Source organism: Poecilia formosa, unplaced genomic scaffold (genome assembly GCF_000485575.1).
Source record: "Poecilia formosa unplaced genomic scaffold, Poecilia_formosa-5.1.2 Scaffold70, whole genome shotgun sequence".
NCBI lineage: Eukaryota > Metazoa > Chordata > Actinopteri > Cyprinodontiformes > Poeciliidae > Poecilia > Poecilia formosa.
In genome coordinates, this window is record NW_006800009.1 from 624,220 (window position 1) to 650,259 (window position 26,040).

A 26,040-nucleotide genomic window follows, 5' to 3' on the forward strand; every position below is an offset into this window, starting at 1 on the left:
AACGAAGTATATGTTTTTTCATGAATAATGATAATGCATTTAGCCGCCGGGCCGGACTAAATCGTTTTTTGTTTAAATGTATGAATCAGTTGATTTTCAAACACATTCTCTTGTAAAAATCAACTTTGTGATAGTTGTTTTTATTTTCTTTTTGTTTTTTACTTTTTATTTGCTCATTTTTGTGTTAAACCTTTAAGTGAAATGAATCTGAGCAAAACTTATTCGCTCTGTCTTCAAGGGACCTGTAACTCAAGATGTCTAAAAGCGAGACAGAGGAGTTGATAGAGATCGAGATTGATGAACGGGAGAAACAGGCGTGCCTAGAGGAAGGGTAAGCTAAAAGATCACTTAAACACTTAAAAAGTGTGGGGATCCTACATGTTTTCATTCTCATTTTCTTGCATTTGTAGCATTGAGGAGCAGACCATCACAGCGTCTGATTTGATTCAACAAGACATTGACATCAATGAGCCCATTGGCAATCTGAAGAAGCTTTTGGAGCCTCGCGTCCAATTCTGTCTGGATGGATTCGACATCTGCTTACAAGACATTCAGGTCAGATTGGCGTGGCACTAGATCATCTCATATTTTGAAGCAAATATTTTGTACTTATTTGTTATTTTTTTTTGTTTTTCAGCTTCACCCGGATCACAGCCTCTTTGATCAGGGGGTAAAGACGGATGGCACCGTGCAGCTCAGCCTGCAGATCGTAGCCAAACCAGGTACCAGTTCAGCCAGAAGTGTTGAACACGATTGTCCTACAAACCCAAATTTCACTAAATCATCATGCATGGCGTTTGTCTTTGCCCAGGGGAGGAGAAGCTGAACATCCTGGAAATAGTGAAGCCTGTAGAAACGGTAGAAGTTGTGATTGACCCGGATGCGGCGGGAGAAGATGGGTCGTTGGTGGAGGAAGGACAGCTCATCGCAGTAGAGCGGTCCTCCCTGTCCGATGAGACGTCGGAGCAGGTGACGCGCTGGGCCGCCGCATTGGAAGGTTACCGCAAGGAGCAGGTCCGGCTCGGAATACCGTACGGTGAGAAACGCCTTCGCTGAAACCTTTAATCTCACGAGCCGTGGCAGTAAGGATCCTAACCTCCTTGCTCTTCCTCAGATCCTTTGCTCTGGACAGCTGACCAGGTGATCCACTGGGCTGTGTGGGTCATGAAGGAATTCAACATCGACGAGATGGAGATCGGCAGCATCCACATCCCCGGCCGAGAGCTCTGCAGTTTCAACCAAGAGGAGTTCCTTCAGAAAGTGCCCAACGGAGAGATACTGTGGAGCCACCTGGAGCTGCTGCGCAAATGTACGTCACAACAAACCTCTGTTTGCTCTGAATACTGGAAAGGTCGTCTGTTCTTTGCTAAGTATTCGCCTCTATGGAGAGAGTAATTCTTTATATATATCTCAGACGTGTTGGCCAGTCAGGACCAGTCGGGCGGGGACGCCACTGTCACTATAGATCAACGTAAGTGTCACACGTGATCCAGTTTGGTTTGATGTGTGGGACTTGCGTTATCCTAGCACAGAACAAAAATGACTCATAAATATATTAGCTGCTATGTGCCTGATCACTCGTTTGTCTTTGTAGCTGTTCAGATAATTCCAGCTCAAGTGAGCACGCCTACCGCTATAAAAGTACTGAAACACAACCGGGGCCCCAGAGCGCCCAGAATTTCAGGAGAGGAGCGCAGTTCCCCCGGCAACCGCACAGGTAACGCCTCACACTAACTTCAACGTGTATATACTTTCATTTCCCATTGAGGAGTTATATCATTAAACTTATACATTTCTACATTAATGTGCTACATTCTACAGAAAACACCACTAATTGGGTTTATTATTGGCCCTCATGTAGAAATGATTGTTGCTGAGTTTGATTGTTGCTCATTTCAAAGACTGATTTCGTTATTTCCTCTGTGATGGCCGCCCTGTCTCCACGGTTTCCAGGTAACAACGGTCAGATCCAGCTGTGGCAGTTCCTGCTGGAGCTTCTGACGGACAAAGACGCAAGAGACTGCATCTCCTGGGTCGGAGAGGAGGGAGAGTTCAAGCTGAACCAGCCGGAGCTCGTGGCGCAGAAATGGGGCCAACGCAAAAACAAGCCGACGATGAACTACGAGAAGCTCAGCAGAGCCCTGAGGTTTGTTTCTCCTCATTTAGTTCATGTTTTTCTTTCTCAGAAGCACTGGGTTATTTTAGATGCCTTTTTCATTGAAGTTTAGAGACTTCCAGGATTTGAACTTTAACCTTGGTGTCAAATTAATGCAGAAGTATACAGCTTACTTACCCATTAGAAACATTCCTGATTGGCAGCGCTAAATTTATTGACCTCAAATTTGGGACTTCCAAAAATTCCTAAATATTTCCAGATTTTCATTTGATTTCATTAAGTTGCGTCTTAAATTTGTAAATTAATTCATTGCTTCTTTCTTTGATTTTTGTAAAAATGTTTCTTAAGAAATGAATTGGCTGGATTATTTAGCTCCACATGTGGTATTTATAGCAATATTAAAACCTCTTGACATTGTATTAAGTCACACCCAGACACTTCAGTGTGTTGTATTTGTGTTTTATATGATAATAGTGCCTACTTGTGAATTTATTTCTAAAATAAAGTTAAAGGTTAGGCATGGCAGTTTGATCTTTGGGCCCCTTTAGTCTGACACTCCTCAATAAAGTCCTGTGCAACCAGTTGTCTTGCTCGCACATGACTTCAGCATAAACCTGTTCTGTGAAAGTCACAGAGGCTCAATAGAGGAAGTTTGTGAAGACCAAAAAACACAAGAGACAGGTCAGTGATGACATCGTGGGGAGGTTTAAATGAAGATTAATCCCAAGGTTTGAATGATTCAATCCCTTGTGTAAGAATTAAAAGGGTTTTCCACAACTGTACCCTGAAGGTCTGGCAAAGAGGATAAGTCATAGGAGCAGCCGAGAGGCCTGCGGTGACTCAGGCGGGAGAGTCTACTGACGCAACAGATAGTAATGATGCAATCTACAAATCTGAGCTTCATGTAAGAAAGGCAAGGGTTTTGCCTCAAGTCATACAGAAAAACTAAAGAAGGTGCTCTTCTCCTACGTGATGAAAAGGTTTTGTGTAGAGTTGCAGATCCAGCCCCCACTGTGGCCCAAAAATGCTAAAGAACTTAGCTTTATTTTCAAATGGAAAGGTAATCAAAATGTAGCAGTTTTTCCCAAATAAGTTATTCTTCAATAAGTAAAGGTTGCCGCCTGGTGTTGAGGAAAGTTTGCAGATTCCCCTTAAAGCACCTCTTGAACAGCGACCCATAATGCATCATGCTTTGAGGAAGCATTTTCTCCAACAAGGCCAGGCACGTTTAGATTAACGCATACTTCTTCTGTTTACACTTCTGCGGATGTGACAAAGCCTCGTAAAGCAGATCAAGTCAGTAAATCTATTTATATTGCTTGGACTTGTTTAACCAGTTTACATTTTTCCTTTGAGTAAAAGTGAATCTTAAGGACTGGAGTGCTTGTGATCCAAGTATCAGCTGAAACTGATTGAGAAATTGTTGTTGCAATAGGTCTTGACTTTAACGAAGCCAATCCCAGGTGCTGATAAATAGCTAGCTTAAAAACAACAACACAGTACTTGTTTTTTTTGTATTGGAGTGGAGACTTTTTCACTTCAGTTGGCAGTAGTGTCTTTACTGTTTACATTGGGTGGAGGTGTTATTGCTCCAGTGACAGTCATACACACAGTGCCTTAAAGCTGCAGTATGTAAGTTTAATTTTTTAACAGCTTTATTTATGCTGTTGTGACAGTTTAATTTTTAATTTTTGACTGTGAATTTTTGACAATTCAGTCAAAAACAACCAATCAGAGCCAGAAGGGAGATTTTAGCGCTCTCAATCACTCATGTGTTCAAGCTGCTAAATGTGCTAATGGCGGAGAAACAGATTATCGTTCCGGAGAACCAATTGGTTGTCGTCATCGGTGTTCATGCTAACTAGCATGAGCATTAATGTCAGGAACTAGCTGTAGCTTAGAGCAAGGAGGACAGTGCTAGCGGTGTGTACAGGAGGGTGATTAACAGCAGTAAGACCCTCCTTCTGGCTTTGATAAGTTGTTTTTTACCACGCTGTGTATTTCTGCAGGTAGCTCTGGGAGGAAGCTGAAGAACTCGTTTTGGGGGGTTTTTCCGACAGATTATTTGTCTTATACTGTCATTATAACAATTATGTAAAACACACTTTTTTAAAATAAAAGTTATATACTGCAGCTTTAAAAATAGAGTGGAGATGCACACCATGTTTTTTTTTTTTTTTTTTACTAATTATCAACTTTGCCTGTTGCGGTTCAGGTACTACTACGACGGGGACATGATCAGCAAAGTGCAGGGCAAGCGCTTCGTCTACAAGTTTGTGTGCGACCTGAGGACTCTGATTGGCTATAGCGCCGCCGAGCTCAACAGCCTGGTGACGGAGTGCGAGCAGAAGAAACTGGCTCGCATTCAGATGCACGGCCTCGGACAGCCCATCACCACAGTCACGCTGGCCACCACACTGGACAAGGACAGCTGAAGGAGGCCGCGGCGCTGGCTGGAAATCATGCGTCCCTTTAGACACAAAGCTGATCCCCGATCAGTGTGTGGATTTAAAAAAAACTTTGTTGTATACACAGTTAAATTCAGCTTAGACTGAGGCAGGTGATGTATTTTTTAGCTTTTCACTAACTCTACCCAACAGAGGCGAGCTCAGGATGAGGAAAGAATGTGTTTATAATTGCAGATTGTCGTGTGCATGGCTGAATGAGTGACTGAAACTGCTAGTAGAGGCTCGGTGTTGTGCGCTCCTTGTCTGTAATCCACTGTATATACAAATATGTCATGGTTTTTGATAGCCACGAAGGCAAGTGTATTTTCATAAGAGCCATTTTGTATTTTATTTAGTGCGTTTCCCTGAAGTGCTGGACCCTTTTGTGTCCACTAGGGGGGAATAAAGTAACAAACATTTTCTATCAAGTTTGTGTGAACTGTAAATCTTTTCCAGATAATCCCACCCCCACTTATGCTCCACAAAAGAAAAAGAAAAAAAAAACAGCCACAGTCATATGTACATTCAAAATTTATTCATGGAATGGGGGAGTGTAGAAAGCTTTTCTGACTTTAAGCAAATGTTTCAAACCACACACAAAAGGAAGGTCACTAAACCAATGAAGAGGGGGAAAAAGCATTTAATTAAACATTCACCTGATTTAAGAGCTTCAGTTGGTGTCTGTACATTTGCAGAGGTGATATGTGTTGTATTTTCATAATGCAATATATGCATGTCACATTCATGGTAACTATTATAATAACTTAAGGGGAGTTGAACACGTCTCTCGCTTCGAGGAGCATTACAACAGATATGCAAGGAAAGAAACGTTACAGCACTGTACATGTATACACAGCAGATGTAGAAAAATAGAAAGGGTTGATTTGGTGAAGGAATGTTTGTGGTGTAAATACAGAACCGTCTGGAGAACATCTGAGCACTTTCCAGTAAGTACTGCCCCTCGCTAATGTCTGATTAACAACTCCTGCTCTGTACAATATTGCTGCCAGATTGGAAACAAAAGGAGTCGATGTGAGGAGCTGGGGGGCGAGGGGGATTTTTAGACGACAAAACAGCAGACAACTGGAAACCACCATTTCAGCGGCTCAACAAACCCAGATTCTCCGTCGGCCAAGTATTTACAATCAAGATATTAGTTAAATCATGAATGATATGCTTTACTAAAAACAAAAACAGCTTTCTAAAGCTTAACATGAAAGGGGGACAGCTCAGGATCCAGAAGCGAGGTTCTGTTCGAGGTTCGAAGCAGTTACTATCTTACTAGCAGTACATCACTGTTTTTACGGTTTGTGTCTTCATGTAGTATCAATCCAGGTGATTTGATCCTCGAGGCTTAAAGCAACTCCAAAACTTTAAAAAACATCAACAGCGTAAGAAAAATAGTGCAAAATGCTAATTTTTAAACTGCCTCACTTGTCTGACCAGAAAAGCTTTTACACGTTCCACTCTCCGTACGCGTTTCACACAGGAAGGTCATCGGTGGCGCACCGCCTCCAATATCCACCTCTGAGGTAAATAATCAATCGCTTTTGTAGAAATACCCACCGACTGCAAATGTGACTATGGCTCAAATATGTACAGTATAAATAAATAATAGTCAAATACATGATTTTCTCACAGCAGGTTTAAAAGCATAAACATATTTTTACTGCTGAATTAAATTGCATTTTTACCCTCCTAATATTACAGATGCAGAGCTGCATCTGCAACACACAAGCAGCTCAGAGTTTCTCCTTGCTGCTGTGGCTGGTGCTTTGTTCATATTAGTCAATTTAAAGAGTAAAACTTGATATTTTCACATGTTTTTTTATTCAGATTTCTTCCGAGACCTTTGCTGTGCGTGTAACAACGCTCGCACGACTCACACGCAGCATGGCGGGTTAGAGCGAGGTGAACACTAAATTATCCGCAGCAGGTAAGATAGTAACTGCTTACGATCTTTCCACAGAACCTCGTTGTAAAATCCTGGACCACCCCTTCAATCTTCGTTCTAAAACAAAAGAAGAGATCACAAAGTGCGGCGACAGTCGGCATCAAAATTAACGCTATTCATATTTGGTGATAATAGCCAGGCTTCGGAAATGACGAGTGCATAGAAACGCAAACAGTAACACGATCTTCTTCCTTTCAGATTCTAGTAGACTTCATATTTCACACGAGGAGAGAGCATTTGGCCCATGCAGCTAACGCAACAGTGAAGCATGGAGGTGAGTGGACTTCAATTAAAGCAAGTCTGTGCGACGACAAAGCAGAACATATTCTCAATAATTTTTTTTTTTTTTTCTCCTTCATATCACAAGATCACAAAGTTGACACTAGAAATATACAATCCTGCTAAAATATCTAAGAGGGAGGTCCGCTCTCAGGACATCCGCATACTTCGATAAATGCCATGCACTACATTTACTTACAGCTAATCTCTGGCTTATTATATTACACATGAAAAAGAAAAAGATTAAATATAATCAGCTTTTATTATATTTTGATTGAGGATATATTTTTTTCTTTGTTTTCTGCTTTTTATGTAAAACCTGCCTGAAACACTTCAGTCATGCGGCAAGGAGCTCTAAGAGCCCCGTCCTGTTATCTGAGGGCAGATGATGATGTCATATAAACACAAAGGTATTTCCTGTACAAACACCACGAGGAGTTGTGATTGGCTGAAACGTGCAGGTAAACCGGGGTACCTTTGTCTGCTTGAGGGGTGTGGGGGTGGGGAGGGGGGACTTTTTAGCTCTGTACAATCAAGCCAGAAAAAAAAAAAAGATTAAAAAGATATTCGTTCCATGCCAGCATCCTTTGGCCCAAACCCCTGACTGAGACATGCAAAAGATTGATCTTTTCTGTTCGCAACGTTAAAAACCAGCTTTGACCAGCCGCCCTCGTGGTCCCTGCAGGGGCTGAGGGCAAGGGATCAGAATGGAAGAGAGCGCGACGGTGACCGTGTGGAGCCGGGCGGGGCACACCTGAAGGACACGTCAGCCAGCGGTCCCTCAGTTCTGCATCTGCTCGAAGAATTTGTAGGTCGGGTTCTCGTAGCCGTTCTGCTGCATCTTGGCCAGATGACGCTCCTCGGGAGTCACTGCTGCGTCCACCTTCAACAGATCAAAAAATTTAATGAATAAATAAATAAATCACGGGGGGGAAAAAAGGGAGTTTATGAAGGAGGAAGTTTATAGAGTATCACGTCATGTAGGTTTTAGCCTTTTTTTTTTTTTACCTCGATTACACCGTGATGGATGGAGGTGTATTGCTTCTTTCTCAACATCACCAAAGTAATGACGATGACTGTCGCTATGACGACCCCTCCAACCATGAGCCCGATGATGGCGCCCTTGTTGGACCCCACGTCCTCAGCAAAAAACACCTACAGATGAGATGCATCAGTCAGGACTATTTATCAGTACAATAAAAGGGACTAAATGCTATAAACATTCTTAATTTTGCAGCATTTAAACACCTTTGTTGTATCTGGTAAAGTGACATTTAAAAAGTCTTTACTGTATGGATGCATGGTTGCAATCTTTGCTATAATAGGATATATAAACGGTTTTGCCAAAAGATAAAGATTTTTTTTTTCAATAACAATAGAGTTTCTACCCCTTTATTCATTTCTTTGGTATAATTTTTCAGAGAGCTCAGTTTTTCCAGCCCCTGAATTTATGATGGATGGATCTGGCAGAGCACAAAAGAGAGAAAAAAGTCTAGAAATCTGAATGTGTTCATTTTAGGTTTTATTTATTTTTAAATTTTAATCCAGACCAGGAAAAGACTCAATCCGGGTTCCAGACTGCGCCTGAACCCTGTTCTAAACTACTCTGGGAGGAGGGAATGACCCGCTTGGCGATCCCTACCAGTTTTTGATGGTAAACCTCGTATCCAGCGCTCTGCCTCTCTTCGGTGTCCATCCGCACCTCTGGTATCTCTTCTGGCTTCAAGGCAGAAACTGAAATCAGACAAATCAACCTCGTTTGAAAACAGAAAGTTTCACTAGCAGTGCTTTGTCACACACCTCCTTACAGAAAAAAGAAACTCACAAGGCAACAACATAATGATTGACAAGACTGGTTTTATAGCTTGAAAGGGACAAAAAAATCCCTTGAAGCCCAGCAGTTAAATATTTTCGATTCTCAAGATATGAATGCAGTGAGGGCACATGAGCAGGTACTTTCCTGGACAAACAATGCGATGAATCTGATAGGCTGAAATATGCACATAAATATGGGTCCTTTGTCCGACCGGTCTGAGTGGAAACTATTTCCAAACAAATTAAAAAGGATCAGAAAGACTTGACTCCAAGCCAGTTGCATTTCTTTTGTTCTTATTATGTCTAGTAAAAACACGGTGAGAAACAGAGAGGGAAAGTAAAATCCAACCTCAGTTTTTAATTATAAAACTACAGACAATGGGCCTTTTTAACTATAACATGCTTTTTTATGCCTGCACATCGTAGTCAGCAGCATTTTACAGCTAAAAAAAAAAGAAAAAAAAGAAAAACACTTTAGTTATGATGAAGTCAGGTTGTGAAATTAAGGTGTGGCGTTTAGTAAACTGTAAAGGTTTACTGCACCTGCAGATACAGTCTATATATATCTCTCTGTGTGTGTGTGTGTGTGTGTGTGTGTGCGTGCGTGTGTATTTTTTTTTTCTTTTCAGTTGTGGGAAAATATGACATTGAGATTCATGTTGGTACCAGAATAAAAAAACAAAAAAGAATCCATAAAATGAGAATTACCCGTATCTGTGCGAAGTAAAACAGCAGTTCATCAAAAAGTTGTTGAGATATGTCAGTTCAGAACAGGTGAACAAATCCCTAAAATAATGATTGGTAAAATATTTACGTGTTTTAAACTTTTTTTTTTAATTTTTTTTTAAAGAAATCAAAAAGGGTGTTGCAAACACAGATACATACCAGGTCGTGTCGGGAGTCCTCTGTCTGGATTGGGACGAGCATCGACAGGCTCAACTGCAGAGAAAGAGCAAAAAAAAAACAACAACAATGTTGAATAAGACTAAACTAGACTCCTGATAGCGGTTGTGGGTTCTCTACTGTCTGTGACTTTATTCAAGTTTCACCCTCAGGGAATCATGTGGTTTGTAACAATTACAACCTGCTTTCATGTATGCAACTAGCCACTCTAAATTACAGGCGGTTCGCGTGATACATTGAGCTAATGAATCTGGGTTTTCCATAATAAACAAACAGTTTTACAAAGACGCTGAAAGCGAAAGAGGGACGGCATTGGCGACAGTCGCTCAGACATTTGTTTGTGTGGGAGAGAGCTGCTGAGACGAGTAATGACACCTAAACACCCGAGCAGGTCATGCAATACTAATGAAATGTAGCTGCTTTTCAAAGATACTGAATGTAACCCTTGTGTTTACAAATGGGGTCCAACTGACCCCACACCCGTATCATTTGCCTCAGTCCTCGAATGCACAAGGGTTGAAGTACAGTATTTGCCGGACTATAAGGCGCACTAAAAGCCTTAAATTTTCTAAAATATCAGCAGTGCGCCTTACAATCCGGTGCGCCTTATGTGTGCAATGAACTCCAAAATCTGTCCCTGACACAGAGACATAAATAATTTGAGTGCATTGTTACATAGTCCTGGAGTTTCCAGGAGGATTAACCAAAGAACTCCAGCCGCTGGACATTGGTGTAAACAGGGAGTTCAAAAAGAAGTTGCGAGCGGCGCGGGAGTGATGATGACAGACTGCGAACACACGTTTACTAAGACGGGGAGACGGCGCCGGGCGAGTTACGCCACCATGTGTGAGTGGATTGTGGATGCCTGGGCTAATGTATCTGCCTTTCGAAAGCCGACATGATTGCTGAACAGCCACCTGGCAACGAGACTGACTCCGACAATGATGAGAGGGAACCTGGCATGTTTGATGGTGAGATCGCCCAGGTGTTCAATTCAGATTCAGAAGAGGAGGACTTTGATGGATTTGTGGAAGAAAAATAAAAAATAATTTGAGTATTGTTACATAGTCGAATAAAGTTAATCTAAACTTACTGTTTTGATTTTGTTACCTTTATTTTTTTGTTGTTGTTGACTGTATGTTTTAGCATGCGTCTTATAATCTGGTGCACCTTATAGTCCGGAAAATACGGTAGTCCAATTTTTTTTTTTTTTAATTAAAGAGGTTCACCGTTCACAGATTTTACTTCAACTAGACCCCCTTTACGTTAAGCATTACCGTGGTTCTCAGTGTTTGGCTGGTTGAAGCTCTCGGGGTGAATGAAGCCCAGTCCGTCCAGGCCGGGTTCCATGGGAGCAGAGCTGTAGGCCTGATCTGGCATCAGCGCGTCGTTGCCATAGCTCACCCTGCCGTCCACCTGCGGACGCAGAGGGACGTTGATCAGGACGCGTCAGATTGAAAGGCTTTCCAAATCTGATGAGTTGTCCCCAAAAAGACCGAGTTGCAAGACTCAGTCGATGGTCTTAAGAGCCAGAATTACACAAAAACACGGAATAAATTCTCCTAAATCTGTGATCCCCACAGTCTGATAGATTTGTTTGGAGCTCAGCTTTTATTTTTTGCACACCCACCGCGTCAGCATTTAAAGTTTCCTTGTGCTTCGTGACTTTGTCCCAACTGTCATATTGTTTGGCTTTAACGCTATTTATACATGCAGGAGACATATGTGAGTGGGAGCAGCCTGACTCACCCGCCCGTCGCTCTGCAGGGAAGAGACTTGCTGAGACAGCTCAGACTGGACTCTCTGCACTATAATCGCTGGAAGGGAAAGAAACAAAGTGAGCGTGGAAGGCAGAGACAGTGGGAGTGGGTAAATGAGTGAAAGCAGTTAGCATGACGGCGCCATGCTAACTGAACTGAACTTAGAGTTGCCTTACAGCGGGCAATAGGATGTAAAATGACCTAAATTCTGATTCTTTCATCCTGACAATTTGTCAATGTCAATATTTAAAAAGATATAATGTCTTATTGTTGCTGTAGGGTTAGGATGACCTCTTTGCTCTCCAAAGAAAACGTCTAATAAATTAGTGATGGCAATGGGCAGAGGCGCAAAAAGTGGGTATGCAGCATATGCAACGCATAGGGGCGCAGCACCAGAGGGGGCGCCAAAACCCCGTCTGGAGGGGGCGACACTTCAGCGCGCATCACGTATCACCTCTCGCACATAACGAGGTAAATGTAGCTATTTTTACACTTCACGTATCATCGTAATCCGTCCATGTGCAGCACAGTGTTGTCTCAATGTCTTTATGCGGCAAGTCAATCACATACTGTGGCACAATTTTAACACAGTTGAACTCTTAAATTATATGACTGCCAGTTCACTATTTTTATATTGGACTCCAGTTGATTAAGCACAGGGAACCAGCATAATCCTGTATCAGTGAGAGCAGAACTAGTTTTTTTTTTTCTGGTTGTACGGTGAAAAGATAATGTTGCGTAAGTTGGCACCGAATCACTTCCGAATCTGATAAACTGCCTCTCTTAAGATTTGTTTTTACATCTTATTGCAACCACAAGGTAGCTCAAACCACTGAGTCAATACTTGCTACTCATCTGTAGCTGTGAGTCATTTGGGGTTTATCTCGACTGGCTTTACTCTTCTGGAGGCTGATGTCTTCCTCCCTACTTAGCTCAAACTCGGTGAGATTGGATGGAGAAACTCTGAGCACTGGCACAGATTTTGAATTGGTTTTGAGGGCTGGGCTTTGCCTAGGCCAGGGGTATCAAACTCCAGTCCTCAAGGGCCAGTGTCCTGCAGTTTTTAGATGTGCCACAGGTACAAAACACTGGAATGAAATGCCTTAATTACCTCCTCCTTGTGTAGACAAGTTCTCCAGAGCCTTGCTAATGACCCAATTATTCTATTCAGGTGTGGTGCAGCAGAGGCACAGCTAAAAGTTGCAGGGCAGAGGCCCTCCAGGACTCGAGTTTGACACCTGTGATCTAGGCCATTTGAACACAAGAATGTGTTGATCTTATCCATTCCATTCTATTGTAGTGCTGGCTGTCTGTTTACAGGTTATTGTCCAGCTGGAAACTGAACCTGACCGGCTTCAATTTCCCTGTAGAAGAAATCTTCTCCACAACACGATGCTGCCACCACTGTGTTTCATGGGTTCAGTATTTTGAACAGAGGCAAAAAAAAAAAAAGTTAATGTTGGTCTCTTCTGGCCAGAGCAGCCTTTGGTATGTGGCGTCTCCTTCAAACAGAGAAGGAAAGCCTTTTCATAAAAGCCTGATTTGTGGCCTGTATGACTTACATTTGTCCAGTTGAGCTGTGGATGTCTACAGCATGTCGTATCTTTGTGTGTTGACTGTGATGCCGTCTTAGCGTTTTCTGATTATGGACTGTGAGATTTTTATTTGTAAAAACCTTTAAAAAGCAAGTATCTAATCCATGGCTACTTCCTACTTTGAGTTTCTATCACCTGAAATCGGTCTAATAACCTTCTCGTGGTATCTAGATTTCCACTGATTTAAAACAAAGCTAAGTCGTCAAATCTCCGCCGACTGCAATAAGAGTCTTTTTTTTTTTTTGTTTGCTTGGGATTAGCGTCATGTTAGTTTTAGAATTAGGCTTGCAGCTAATTACTGCAAACAGTCAGTAAAAAAAATATGTGTTCTCCTAACAAATCTCTTTAAGTGCAGAGGATTTGTGTGACAAAGTGAGTCCAGACACCGTCATTAGGAACACTTACCAACTTGTTTTTGGATCTCAGTGGCCACACTGGGCACCTTGTAGAGCAGACCTAGAGACTGATTCATCCTCTCCTCAATCACACGAAGGTGAGTCAGAACCTAAGGGTCAAAAGGTGAAAATAGAGGTCGGAGTCAAAACTCTTGAAAGTAAAGATATCCTACTTTTACTTAGTGGTTGTGGTGTATAGGTTTCAGCACCTGAGGGCGGATCTGAGCGGCCTTCTTGGGGTCGACGGTGCGGACGTGTTCATAGTGTTTCAGTGTGTGCTGCCTGTCCTTCTGTTCTGCACGGACGTACTTCTTCAGCAGGCTCAGCACCTGTCGCGGCTGTCGGTGACACCAGCCATTAAACGTGTACGTGTTTCGTGCCAATTCTTGATTAGTAGGGTACAAACGGGAACTCTACACTCGGATGCAGTATCTTTTAAAAAGCATTCACATTCCTGAGACTTTTACACATATTGTCACATTACAACCACAAACCTCAGTTCATTTAATTGGGATTTTGTGAACTAAAATTTAGCAGAGGCATTCCCTGCCACAGCTAAAAAGAAATTTTCCCACAGCATAATGCTGTCACCACCGTGTGTCTCTGTGGGGATGGTGTGTCTGAGCGATAACTTTACTTTCAGTCACACAGAATGATTTGCTTGTAAACAATGATATTTAATTTTTGGCCTCATCTAACCTGAGCATCTTCTCAGGTTAGAAGCCATTCCTAAAACCGTGAATGGCTTTAAAGGGATTTCAATTAAGAGTACACAAATGCACGCCACACTTTTGAGATATTCACTTTCTTTTTACTACTGCAGTGATGCACGACGTTTGTTTTGGCCCATCAAATAAATGCCTAATAAAACATGCGGAAGTTTGTGGTTGTGAGATGGGACGATGACACGTGATTACGTTTACAGGAAAGTGTAATTAAAATGTGGTTCTGTTGGTGTGATGTGAACTTGCAGAAGTACCCGAGGAGGATTAGCCTGAAGGGCGCTGAGATAATTTTCCAGAGCCAGGCGCCTGCGGCTGTTGAGCAGGGCCTCCACCCGGGCCATGTGTGTCTCCACCAGCTGCTGCCGCTCCTCTGCAGCCTCCTGCTCCAGGGCTTCCACCTTCTCCTGGAAGTGCTGCGTGCACGAAACGTTTCAGAAACCCAGTCAGTTGGTGTCAGGGTTTCTGCAGGTTTCACCAACTCAAATTTAAGAGGCTTTAAGATCTTTTAAAAAGACCATTATGAATTGAATTTAAGACCTATACCTCCATAGAAATGAACAGATTTTGTCCAGCCAACTGGCGGTAAATTTACACTGATCTGTGATAGATGCAGAAAGGCTTGGTAGCTAGTAAGGGTATATTAGCAGACAGTAAGTGGTCGCATAAATCACCTTGAGTCACAGGAAGTAAGGGTGCACCGACAAATCGGCCAAGGTTTCGTTAATTTTGGGAGATCGGTGATCGGTCGATAATTATATGTGAAGCCGATCTTATCCATCGATCTAATCTATCTCGACAGAGGTCTAACATGTTTTGTTCTACCACGAGAAAGTTTTAACTGCCTGTTGACAACTCAGTGGCTTTCTTTCTATGTTTAGCAACATTTCAGACAAAAACACCAGTATTTGCCAAAGTCGGAATCGGCAGGTCAGGCTTTTTAAAGATCAGTAATCGGCCAGAAAACTGCAATCAGTTTACCGATTTTACCTGACAAAAAAACTTTGCTTTCATTTCACGGAAACAAACACTTGAGTCCCACCTGAATTACAGCTTTCTTATCTGAACGAGGAAGGTTCTTCACTTGTCTCTCCGCCTCCTCCCACTCCCTCATCACCTGAGAATCAACAAATTTACGATTACATTCCTTGGGACCACAACGATCCATGTGTGGGTGTTTCAGATGTAAAGTCACGCACCTGAGACATTTTTTCACGGTGTTTGGCCTCAAGGCTTTCTTTGGCTTTTCGGAAATCCGTGTGCTCGTTGTCATCCCCGGGCGATTCGAGGTACTGATCCACTGCATCCGGGGGGCTGGGCGCTATGGTGGGCACTGAATGGGGAGGGGAAATGAGAGGAATGAATCCAGAGCGGACTGTGTACTGTATACAAAAGATGGCGCGAGAAGTTAGGGGGAAAGGCATAATTTGTTTTCACTGATAAGCAGTTAGTCACATAAAAGCAGTTATATAAACATCCAGAAAGGTTTCACAATCTCGTAACTGACACAAAGGCTATGAAAAGACATGAAGTGATAAGATTTCTAAAAAAAATTAATAATCTTTGGGCTTCTGCAGACAAGCTGCAACACGCTGACTCAAGATCAGGGCAAACTGCGCCAACAGTTCTTTCGCTCACAGCTTCTTTCAGCTATGAGCCCTCAGCTGACAGACAGACAGAGAGTAACAACCGTAAAGAGCAAAGCATGCAGACACACGAGTCGAAACGCATGCAGACGCAGACGAGACCTTTTTGTCTTCATGCTGGAAGAAGAGTTAGTAATTTAGGTCAGCAATAATTACATGACATGGATTTAAATATAAATCGTTTCTGTCAAAAGGGCTCTATCCTTGATTGACCCACTGCTTCCTTTTTACGCAACGTCTTAGCACTGTTCTCCGACTTTGGGGTTCAAATGTCAAAAGCCCAACTGCTGACTGTGTTTTAAAGACAAAACAGTTATAAAATAATACACTTGGTAAAAGGTGATATTATTCTATAAAACAAAACAAAAAAAAATAAAGAATTTAACAGCTGCAATCATCGGTTGTTTATCCTTCATCTCATAACATTCCGAGCAAAACTATAACTTTCCATATGCTTTTAAATGAATAAAACGTTAATGTTATTGTGATGCACACACTGAAGTTAACATTTTTTTCCCCTTCATTTAACATTTTTTCTAATTCAGCCAGATAAAAGCACATAAAGTCAAAAGCAGTTATATAGACATCCAGAAGTATTTCACAACCTGGGCCTAAAAGAATTTCCCTGCCCTGAAACTAATAAAGTGACGTAAAGAGGGGTGTCTGTTAGATTTCCTTCCCAAGGTCAGGTTGTTCCTGCTGATATTACCACCTTTATGCTTTTCTTAAAGACACCCAAGGCTAAATAATTAACCCACGCTCCCAAATAAAAACCTGAAAGCAGTCAAACGGCTCTTTTACATTGTCCCAATTACTTCTATTACAGGGTTGGTTTCGGCATCTGTTACAAAACTCAGCTGAAGACACTCACAGCTGGTCTGCTGTCTGTCATTTTGTGCGACACACACCCAGGAGCTGAGCAGCAGGAAGATTGTCTTTAAATCGCAGCCTGCTTTTTGTGTGTGTGTGTGTGTGTGTGTGTACCTCTCTTGTAAGCCTGTGCACGTTATTTTGTTTCTTTAATCAATATGGGTTTTCTCAGAGAATCAAAAGGATTGTCCACCTTTTTCAAATACATTCACAATGAAAAAGGCCCTCCAGCCTGGAACACCCAGACACAAAGACGTGGGGCGGAAAAAAACAGTTCAACTTTATAGATGGCTTTATAGGAGATGTAAATGGGATGCGGTCTGATTTTATTGCGTTTGGAAGGCTTTATGGAACTGTTACACATGATCATATGTTGTAGACACTGTACAATTGAAGAGACATTTAAATGACTTCTTTCTGAATGATCATGTTGCAGTGAATCGCAGAGATTTTCTTTTTTCAAGTTGTGATATTTTGTGACCCTGTGGGCTGAAGTTATTTCTAATTTTCAATCCAATAGCATTCCAACAATAGGGTTCAATATCCAAGTTTGGGTAAAAAAAAAAAAAAAAAAAAGTCAATATTTGTTAAGTGTTTTGTTTGAAAAAGAGATGTAATATTTTAACTCTGGGTCTTATAGAGTCTTCAGGGTGAAGGAGAATAATAAAAACAGCAGCAGAAACAGCAGTCAGATTTTATAAACAATACATTGTATACAGCAGCACAACAGCTAAGTTTTGCTTTATGTTTTTATCTACGCATCATCATCTGGAACTGTAATGCAAGTAGGTTATGAGTCAAACAACCAACAATTCAAAAAGCAAACAAACTAGCATTGTCCTAGCCCTTCAGACAAATGAAAATAATGCATTGCCAGAAAAACTGGCAAGGAGAACAAGGGAGAGATTGCAGCAGGAGGAGTGTCTGCTGAGTGAGTGAGTGTAATGCGATGAAATGTGGTGTCTTATTTCGACAATTATGGGAAAATTAAGAACGTCTCAGTTAACTGGATGAGAATCACGTGTCGGCGTGTCACGTGTTGTAAAATCTCAAAATTTTAACTGAGCTGACTTCAGCTGAACTAAAAGATTAAGATTAATCCCCTTAGATTAGTTGGCATAAAAGAAAAAGAATGCAGACAGGCCTGACGGACGATGGCATTTCATGCTCAACACAAGACAAGGCTATACAGAGTCAGAGCTCTGAGTGGTTAGGAGGGATCAGAGCGACTATAGAGTACTTGAATAAGAGGAAACAGATGGTCAGCAGCGGCAGCCTGAGGACAGGGATCAGGCCGGTGAGGTGGACACTTCGTGGTCCGGCTCCAGTCAGGAAGGACTTACACGAGCTGCTACACACAGCCAGGCAGTACTCCTCCGAATTAAAGTTATTCCTGTTGCCCCCGCAGCCCCCGAAAAGGAAGGGAGCACAGCGGCCCTTTTTGGGGACGAAGTACCAACGTTCCAGCATGGCGTGACACGGGCCTGAATCGGCGCGGGCCCAGCACACCGCTGAGGTTACGTACACACACACACGCACGCACGTACACACACAGGCACATTGGAACAAACGTCAAAGCAGGAATGGAGCTTCTGAATGTGATGGAAAACGTCAAAATGAAATAAAGTGGATCGACAGGAAGGAGGCGCCCAGCCTCAGGCCTCACCTCGCACAACTTCCTCAACAGATTCAGTGGTGGTCGTGGTGGTGGTCGTCATGGCGACGCTGGAGCTGCGCTCGTCGCTATCCCGCTCATCAATGACGTCGTCGTCGTCTTCCTCGTCATCCTCATCTCCGTCTCCGTCCTCGTCCCTTTCGAAAGCGTCTTCCTCCTCGTCCTCGTCTTCCTCGCCCTCGGCGGCGGCCGGCTGCGTGTCCGCCGGGCGCGTCATGCTGCCGACGGAGGAGCCGAGTCAGTGTTTGCGTGGGCAGACGGGTGCAGATGTGTGCAGGTGAGCGCCGATGTGATGTACCTGTTGTCAGAATATTCGTTCTCGGCTGCGCCCCACCAGACGTCAGACTCCTCCTCGTTTTGTTCCGCGCTGTCCGACTTGCGCTCTTCCTCCGCCGGGCAGCACACAAACTCCACGCCTCGGAAACGATCGATGCCGCACGGCAACAGCATCCCGTAGTCGTGGAGATTCATTGAGCGGTCTCCACAAGACTGAATAAAAGAAGTTTTCAGTTAGTGAGCTGCATAAAACGGCGTCCAAAAGCCACACCACATAAACCCGAATTAAGGTTTCTGCAGCTTTTACCGATTGACATTTAAGACTTTCTAAGACTTTTTTTTAAGACCACTGTGAATGGAACTTAAGACCAGCATCGCCGAAGAAATCTACAATCTTCGTCCAGCCAGCTGGGTAAATTTGCACTCACCCATGATAGAGGCAAAAAAGCTAACTAGGGAGCTAGCAGGGTACATTAGCAGCAAGTCACATAATGCAATAAAGGTGCCTGACAGAAATGCCCCATGAGAAAAATACATAGAATAAATTAGATTAAACAGTCCTTTCAAGACAAAATTTAAGACTTATAATTAACATATTTAGTGCAGACTTACATTCTTCTAATAAATTTAAGACATTTTAAGGCCTTAACTTTAGATACATGAATTCAAGACTTTTTAAGGATGTGCAGACACTTTGTGGATACGTTCTAAAAGCCAGTTGTGACATTTAAGCCTGCATGAGGTTATGATTTCAACATTGCTTAAATAATTCAGTAAGTGACATACAACAGAATGTAAAAATTTTTTTTCAAAAAGATAAGGGGCACGCATATCAGCAGGACAGTAGCGGAGTAAGTCTGAAACTGATAAAAGTACAGGCTGGGTGAAAAAAAGCCAAAACGAGATAAGATAAGTGACGATAAACCGTGTGAAGCCCGGCAGCGCCTGCTGTCCATCCTCACCTCCTTGGCTACAGTGTGCCAGTGCAGGTGACTCTCACACTTGTTCATCTGCTCCTGGTGCAGGAACTTGCACTTGTCGGGAACCAGCAGGGCGTCGCTGACAAACTCCCCGACTGCAACACAGTCATGAGGTTACCGTTGGACACTCATCTCTTCAAACATCATCCCTCAGCTACCCACAGCTGCAGCAACCCAGCTGCTTACCCAGGCAGCGGTACGGCACCACGATGTGTGTGTGACTCCAGCACTGCTTGCGACCCTTCTTGCACCAGTTTGGAATGCTGATGGGTTGGTTGGCCTCGACAACATTTGTGATCTGTAGATCTGGGTACACCTGATTAAAGAAATGTGATTTTAAAGCATTTTATATGCCATTATTTGCATTTCTGTTCTTTATGTGGGATCTCTGTTCATCCTCCTCTCTGTTCCCAGTCTATCTGTAGTGACATTCTGTCTCAGTACCTCTTGGCAGTACTGCAGGATGCCCTCCTTGATGCCAATGCAGCTCTTGGTGCCAGATGGGTCAGACTCCCATTTCCCAGTCTGTACGTTGATGTGCATGTTCAACTTCCCACAGAACATGGCCACCTGAGGCTCAGTTAGCAAACCCACAGAGTCGTCCATGGGCACCTGAGTGAGAAAGATGGCAGCAGTGAAAAACCACTGAGAATTAATAAGTATTAATACTTTGAGCTACAATAAGCTGGTTGCTAAGTGCTCACACCATTCAACTCTTTGGATGCAATTTCATAATTTGCCATTGCTGCGGACACACCTGCCATTAAATATGGAGAATTAAATTAACTGTAAATAATTTATTTAAATTATTTAAATTCTCAAGAAATTCTTGAGATTTGCTTATTTGCATCCTATAACTAAAGCCAGAGTTTGCAGACAGTTTACAAACAATAAAAACAGTTGGAATGGTCTAACCAGAATGTAACAGAAGATTTATGAGAGGATGAAGAATGATAGATAGTCCGATCAATTTGGAGATCTTCTGCAAGTTAGAGTGGGCAAATATTACCAAGTATAGTAGAGGACTGGATGCTTAAACTGAATCAAAAGGTGCGTCAAGAAAGCCTTAGTGTAATGATTTACACGGTTTTAAACTAGTTATTGCACATTTTTCTATTTTTTTGTAATCTTATATTTGACAGACTTGTTTGTTTTTTTTTCAGCCGAATTGTACAGGATAAATATTTATCAATGGAAATGGAAGACATACGTGTCTCAGCCAAGACAAATTAAGTCCTTCGTTGTTTGGAACCTGGGCACCCAAGAGATAAAAATCATAACAAAAACACGGGAAGATGGTATTTTTTGTTATGGCTATCTTAGAACCTTCAAAATTAGAGAAAGTGAAAGTAGACAACAACAAAGCAGCACTGCTCCACAGGGCTTTAGCAGACAGCAGCGAACAAAAAGGACAATCAGCACAATCATGAGTAAATAAACTATTCTATCCATTTACAGACCACCAAATGTGTGTAATGATTGTGTTCATTTTGAGTGTTACTTTCCAGACCTCACAAAGCTGCGATCAAAGTATACTGGCACCACAATCTGGCAAAACATTCCTATCTATGCTTATGTGTAAAATTAAAGCTGAAGTCCTCTGCCTGAAAGAACCAGCGCAATATTCGCCTTCTGCAAAACATGTTTTTTCTTTGCACCTCTAATGGTCCAATTTCATATTTTACAGTTTATATTTGTTTTCATCTGCCAATAACTCCAGCATTCAATGCTAAGCTGTCTATTGTATGCTGTACAGCATAATGGCTTTCAAGTAAGAATCCTAAAGCATCTGTAAACACTGAAATGTAATGTCAACAAAATTCCCCTGCCTTATTTGCACAAATACAACTTGTCAGACTGGCTTTTGCATATAGCCAAACAACAAAGGGTGGCGGTTAAGGAGCGGCAACCTTTGAAAGTTGAAGAAGTTATGTTCAGTAACAGCTTTTGTTGTGTTTGTAGTTTTCCACTGGGTGCCTTCTTAAAAATATCAAAAATAATAAGCCAACCATTGAAATGAGGTGGTGCAATTGGATTACAAAAATCAAAACACATTCCCGAGCCTAGCTGCCACAAAGCATCTATACATGTTGTATAATGGTAACGAGCAAAATTAAAAACAACAACTCTTTTTGAGTCACACCTGATACACATAAGATGTTCATCCTTTTTTTTGTGTCTTTTTTTTATTACTTTTTTTTTTAAGACATTCTTGTTGTGAGCTTTTTCAGAAGAGTGATTTATTTTTCTTTCACTTTGCTTTGTTAGCTGTTGAACTGCTCTGAGTTATCCAAGCATATGAACACCTAAGTTGAAGATACCGGTACTTTATCTGTACAAATACACAAAACAAATTTGTTCGAAGGCATTTGTCAAAGTTATTAAAAATACTATGAACACACAGTTTGATACACATTAAATAGCATTTGTACCATCAACAACATGATTTTTAGATGGCTCAGCACAGAAGCTACAGCAGACTGTTAACTGAGTGATGATGAAAGACACGTCTCCTCTCCGGAAAATACTTATCTTCTGACATACTATTACTTTCAGGTCTGACTATCTACTTGCTTGATTTTAACAATTGCACAGCAACATTATGTTATCATAATGAGGCTACAGACTTCATTGATAAAATGACAACAAAAAAAATGACAAAGTCTAAGAAAAAGCCTTCAGAAAGCTTGGGACCAGCAGGTACCAAGGTAGGAATTTCTCACATTGCAGAAATCATCTAGTATGTTTTATAAAATGTTATTATTGCTTTTATTTAAGAAAACTGAAAAGCAAAAACTACTTCTAATTACACCTGGTTATAAGGATTAAATGCAATATTAATTTATTGTTTTTTTTTCTTGGGAAGCTGACATGCTTAGGCACAATGCTAACTGACACTCGTGGCTGGTTGATTAGCCGAGCTACCTGCTCAGGGACAGCCAGGTAGCGTTGACTGCACATGCTACCTAACAGACATGCTGCTAACTGTAGCTTTAAGATGGTGCTACCTTAGCACTCCAGTATTTTCAACACCATCACTTTGGTTGGCCTTTTCTTCACCCATAGTGATATTATGGCTTCCAATAAATACACAAATAATGTTCATATGTTTTTGATTTAGGTTCATTGGAGACATAGTGTTATATCCACTACTAGAAAAACAGTCACGTTTAATATTTTCATCTTAAGATTTTTGAAGCTGGTTTTATCTGATGGTTTCAGATAAAAAATGTCAGTTTCTTAATCACTTTAATAGATTATCATACTTCCCTACTAAAAGAATTTCTACTGCATTAAACAATAAATCTGACTAACCGGCATAGAGACACTGAGAGAATGGTGCTTGCATACAATTAGTAGTTCAGTTAATAGTTCTTTGCAATGCTGATATTTAATACTGTAATGCGGCAATAACCATAAATCCATAATATAATGTAGAGCCTCACTATGGAGACACTTTACAGTATAAGGTGTTCTGTCCTTGTGCCATTTTTTGTTGTTTTTGTGAAGAAAGCCTTTGGCTTCAAATGAAGTTTGACAAAGTTTTTGTTTCTCTTCATAGCTTTACATCTAGTAAACTGTTGGATTAACGTAGTAATAACTATGCATATGTTGGACCTAAGTGGAAACACCATTAATAAATATTTTAATAAACACAATACAAGATTTCCCGTTTTAAAGAACACTTAAAATAGTCAGTTTTTAGAATGAAAAATGAGAACTTTGCTTTAAGTGCAGGCATTTTATACTGAGTGATATTTAGGCTGTTACTTAGTGGGTTGAAATAGAAGTAAATCTTAAACTTCACTCCACAATAGAGAGTTTGAGACCCTAAATGTGTATTACTCAAAAATTACATCAGAAATGTCATGTTAACTCTGGTAATGTACGGTGTAGGCATGCAGGCCTGAGCAGAGCAGCATCTCTGGTCCAGCACAGCAGCAGCAGCAGCAGCACAGGAGCTACAGGCGCCATCTTACTGAGTGAAACTAATCGGTCTGCATCTTTTTTCCATTCTCCTCAGCAGTTTACCACTAGCCCGCAGCTATCGCACAATAGCTTTGGTAAAACCCTCCATGCTGTTTATAGTAACGGCTGGATATTTCCAAATAAAAGTGAAATGTCCGTCGCGTCGTGTAACCTTCAAAAGACCAAACTGACGTAGAAATCTTGTTTTTTTTTGTTTTTTTTTCTTAGCAGAAGCCAAAGCTGTTATTAAAGTTTGTAGAATAAAGCTAGCAGACGTTAGCTGACTTGAACCCTGCATCTGAATATGTTTGAGAAAAATAACCTTTATTAAGGAAGATTTATGAGCGGATTCCAAAAATATTTCGAACCAGATTAAAAACATCCAACATGGCAACAAAGACCTAGCTGTCAATCCCTGACATCTAACGGTAGGCCTGGACTTTGATGTGACTGTTTATCCTACGCAGTAAATCTGTGTGCTCTAACAGGCCTGTTATCGAGATGAGCCCCTGATAAAAGATCTTATAAATGCTTAGAAGAAATCATTTTGTAAGCTTAAATATAAGTGGATACCGTTTATTAGTATAATTAGTATAATAAACCGTGTTACATCTGTCAGATAAGTAAGGCAACCTGTATTATTTATACAGTCTACGGTTTAGCCGTTACATCTACGTTATAGCCGTTATTTTAATGCGCCACATCGGTTCCACCGTTTCTATCGACAGGCCCGCCGCAGCCTATCGGAGCCTGGGAACAGCTCGCCAACACCCCGCCACAGGCTGCGGTTTCTCCGCTATATGCTCACCTCAGATGAAAGCGTCAAGGTCGCCACCAGTAAGAGCAGAAACGCCGTGTGCTCCCCCATACCGGCCTCCTGATATCTAGCACCACCGTCGTGACCACGGATTGTGTCTCTTGGATTAAAAGAGAAACGTTTAAAGAGATTTAAACGTGTCAGCCGAGGCTCTCCGATCCCGGTGATCCTTCCCTGTTTCTCCCGGAGGTGGCGGTGGTGTAAAGCTGGAGATTGTGTCGGGATTGGAGCAGGGAGGGGGGCTGCATTACATTGTGTGTAATGTGCGATGCCAAGTATCTGAGCAATAACCTTTAATCTGCACAAAATATTACAGTGAAAACACTATTGTTTAATTTTGGAAGGAGTTTTATGTTGGATTAAAATCAATGATGGATTCAATGATGGACAGATATGAACCCGGTTCTTTATGACGTGATTTTTGTGCCACCAGGTTTAGATCTCCCTAGTCGAGCGCATAGTTCTTGCGATGATTCTCTCATGTTTTATAAACTTTGGTTTTGCTGTACACTGCATGAGACTGAAAGGATTGAAACGGGGATTGGTTTCTAAATATAAACCCATTTTGAAATCAAGTCTACTTGGAGCAGTATGCTAATCAACCGAAAGACCCTAATGCAAACTATCACATTTTGCTTCTACATTGCTTTCACCAGTTATTTCATCTCTAAAAGCAATTTTGGTAAATCTAAAGTCAGCGAACTTCATGCTGAAAACCCTGCCAAGCCCAGCCCCTTCCTGACTGACCCCTCCTGTGCTGGAAGAACACGTGGGAGGATATGCCATTCGTTTTTGACATTGAATGATTTATTTATTTTTTTCAATAGACTGATTTTTTGTATTTTTTTTTATGATATACCTTTATGCCTACAATTTTAAAATAATAAAGGACTGGTTAATTGTTTTGAGTTATGGGCATTTTCATAAAATCACAAAGATCGTTTGTTGTGTTGTTGACAACAGCAATCCCCCATCCTGAGCATGCGACAGTGGAGAGGAAAAACTGCCCTTTAATACAAAGAAACATCCGGCAGAATTTGGCTGAGAGAACAACCGTCTGCCACAATGACTGGGGGTTTGAGAAGACAGAGCAGATAAACAGAAGAAACAGATTAACTCGATTATTGTTTATGTACATGGAAGGTAAAAGTCAACAGCAGAAAAAGAGAGAACGTTTTTCATCATTATCTCAGCCGATGCCCTCCTCCATGAAGGCACGATAGCCAAGCATAATGCCAGACCAGATATGGGGAGAAAAATAACGCGGAGAAAACAAATGTAAACCTCAAATAATGCAAATTGGGAAGAAGAAAGTGAGAAGTCCCTGATACGTACAGAGTTTGTTTTTGAGGAAACACATATAAAATGTTAAAATAATAATAATAATACACTGCTGTGCAGATTTGTCACTTATTTTGTAAAAAGGAAAGAAATAAAGAAAATTTAAAAAATTGTTACTGTGTGAGCAGACTTTGCCCCTCTCCTCGCACTTATAAGGAGGAAGAATGAGTGGGAGGATGTGTCGTAATCCATTTTGACTGCCATAAATCCATTCCAGATTTTTTTTTTCCACTGTCACTTGCATAGATAAAAAGACACAGACTCTGCCCCTGCATTAGGGTGCTACTCAGCCTCTGAGAAAGATCTGACTCTGGAACCTCAGGCCACTAGGACTCACAAAAACAAAAATTGGTACAGATCACCAGATTCAGAAATTCAGAAGAAAACATACAAAAAGAAATGGAACTTCTTTTTCTATCACTTTTAGTGCTTGTTTCAGGTAAGTTATAAAAAGTATTTGCATATGACATTTAAAACAAC

The 26,040-nt window shown here is 41.5% G+C and overlaps 2 protein-coding genes across 6 annotated transcripts in view; one reads left to right on the top strand and one right to left on the bottom strand.

Annotated features, from left to right (window-relative positions):
- gabpa (GA binding protein transcription factor subunit alpha) overlaps positions 1 to 7,031 on the top strand; it is an 11,531-nt gene extending 4,500 nt beyond the window's left edge. For all 4 annotated transcript variants that reach the window (XM_007555382.2, XM_007555384.2, XM_016673097.1 and 1 more), the window contains 9 exons: positions 239 to 331; positions 411 to 555; positions 638 to 722; positions 812 to 1,036; positions 1,115 to 1,309; positions 1,415 to 1,471; positions 1,595 to 1,717; positions 1,954 to 2,146; positions 4,332 to 7,031. In XM_007555382.2, the coding sequence (XP_007555444.1) occupies positions 255 to 331; positions 411 to 555; positions 638 to 722; positions 812 to 1,036; positions 1,115 to 1,309; positions 1,415 to 1,471; positions 1,595 to 1,717; positions 1,954 to 2,146; positions 4,332 to 4,551 (1,320 nt within the window). In that variant the 5' untranslated portion in view covers positions 239 to 254 and the 3' untranslated portion in view covers positions 4,552 to 7,031. The remainder of the gene's footprint in view (positions 1 to 238; positions 332 to 410; positions 556 to 637; positions 723 to 811; positions 1,037 to 1,114; positions 1,310 to 1,414; positions 1,472 to 1,594; positions 1,718 to 1,953; positions 2,147 to 4,331) is intronic.
- On the bottom strand, positions 5,190 to 24,478 carry LOC103140299 (amyloid beta A4 protein-like). Of its 2 annotated transcripts, XM_007555380.2 has the most exons (18): positions 24,211 to 24,478; positions 19,878 to 20,045; positions 19,620 to 19,749; positions 19,416 to 19,528; positions 18,476 to 18,666; positions 18,169 to 18,395; positions 17,846 to 18,013; positions 15,186 to 15,319; positions 15,029 to 15,103; positions 14,244 to 14,402; positions 13,474 to 13,602; positions 13,275 to 13,374; positions 11,264 to 11,331; positions 10,792 to 10,930; positions 9,497 to 9,550; positions 8,439 to 8,530; positions 7,805 to 7,951; positions 5,190 to 7,679 (listed from the first exon to the last, which is right to left on the bottom strand). In XM_007555380.2, the coding sequence occupies exons 1-18, from the start codon at positions 24,268 to 24,270 to the stop codon at positions 7,578 to 7,580; spliced, it is 2,256 nt and encodes a 751-aa protein (XP_007555442.1). In that variant the 5' UTR covers positions 24,271 to 24,478; the 3' UTR covers positions 5,190 to 7,577. The 2 variants fall into 2 exon arrangements, with proteins under 2 accessions (XP_007555442.1, XP_007555443.1); XM_007555381.2 differs by lacking the exon at positions 17,846 to 18,013 and having other exon boundaries at positions 24,211 to 24,476.
- Between the last annotated feature and the right edge of the window lie 1,562 nt (positions 24,479 to 26,040).

Coding starts and splice junctions, on each gene's coding strand:
- LOC103140299 (XM_007555380.2), bottom strand. CDS start 24,270: ATGGGGGAGCACACGGCGTTTCTGCTCTTACTGGTGGCGACCTTGACG. Junction 11,332..13,274: donor TGAGATCCAAAAACAAGTTG/GTAAGTGTTCCT, acceptor TTTCCCTTCCAG/CGATTATAGTGCAGAGAGTC. Junction 10,931..11,263: donor CCCTGCAGAGCGACGGGCGG/GTGAGTCAGGCT, acceptor CTGCGTCCGCAG/GTGGACGGCAGGGTGAGCTA.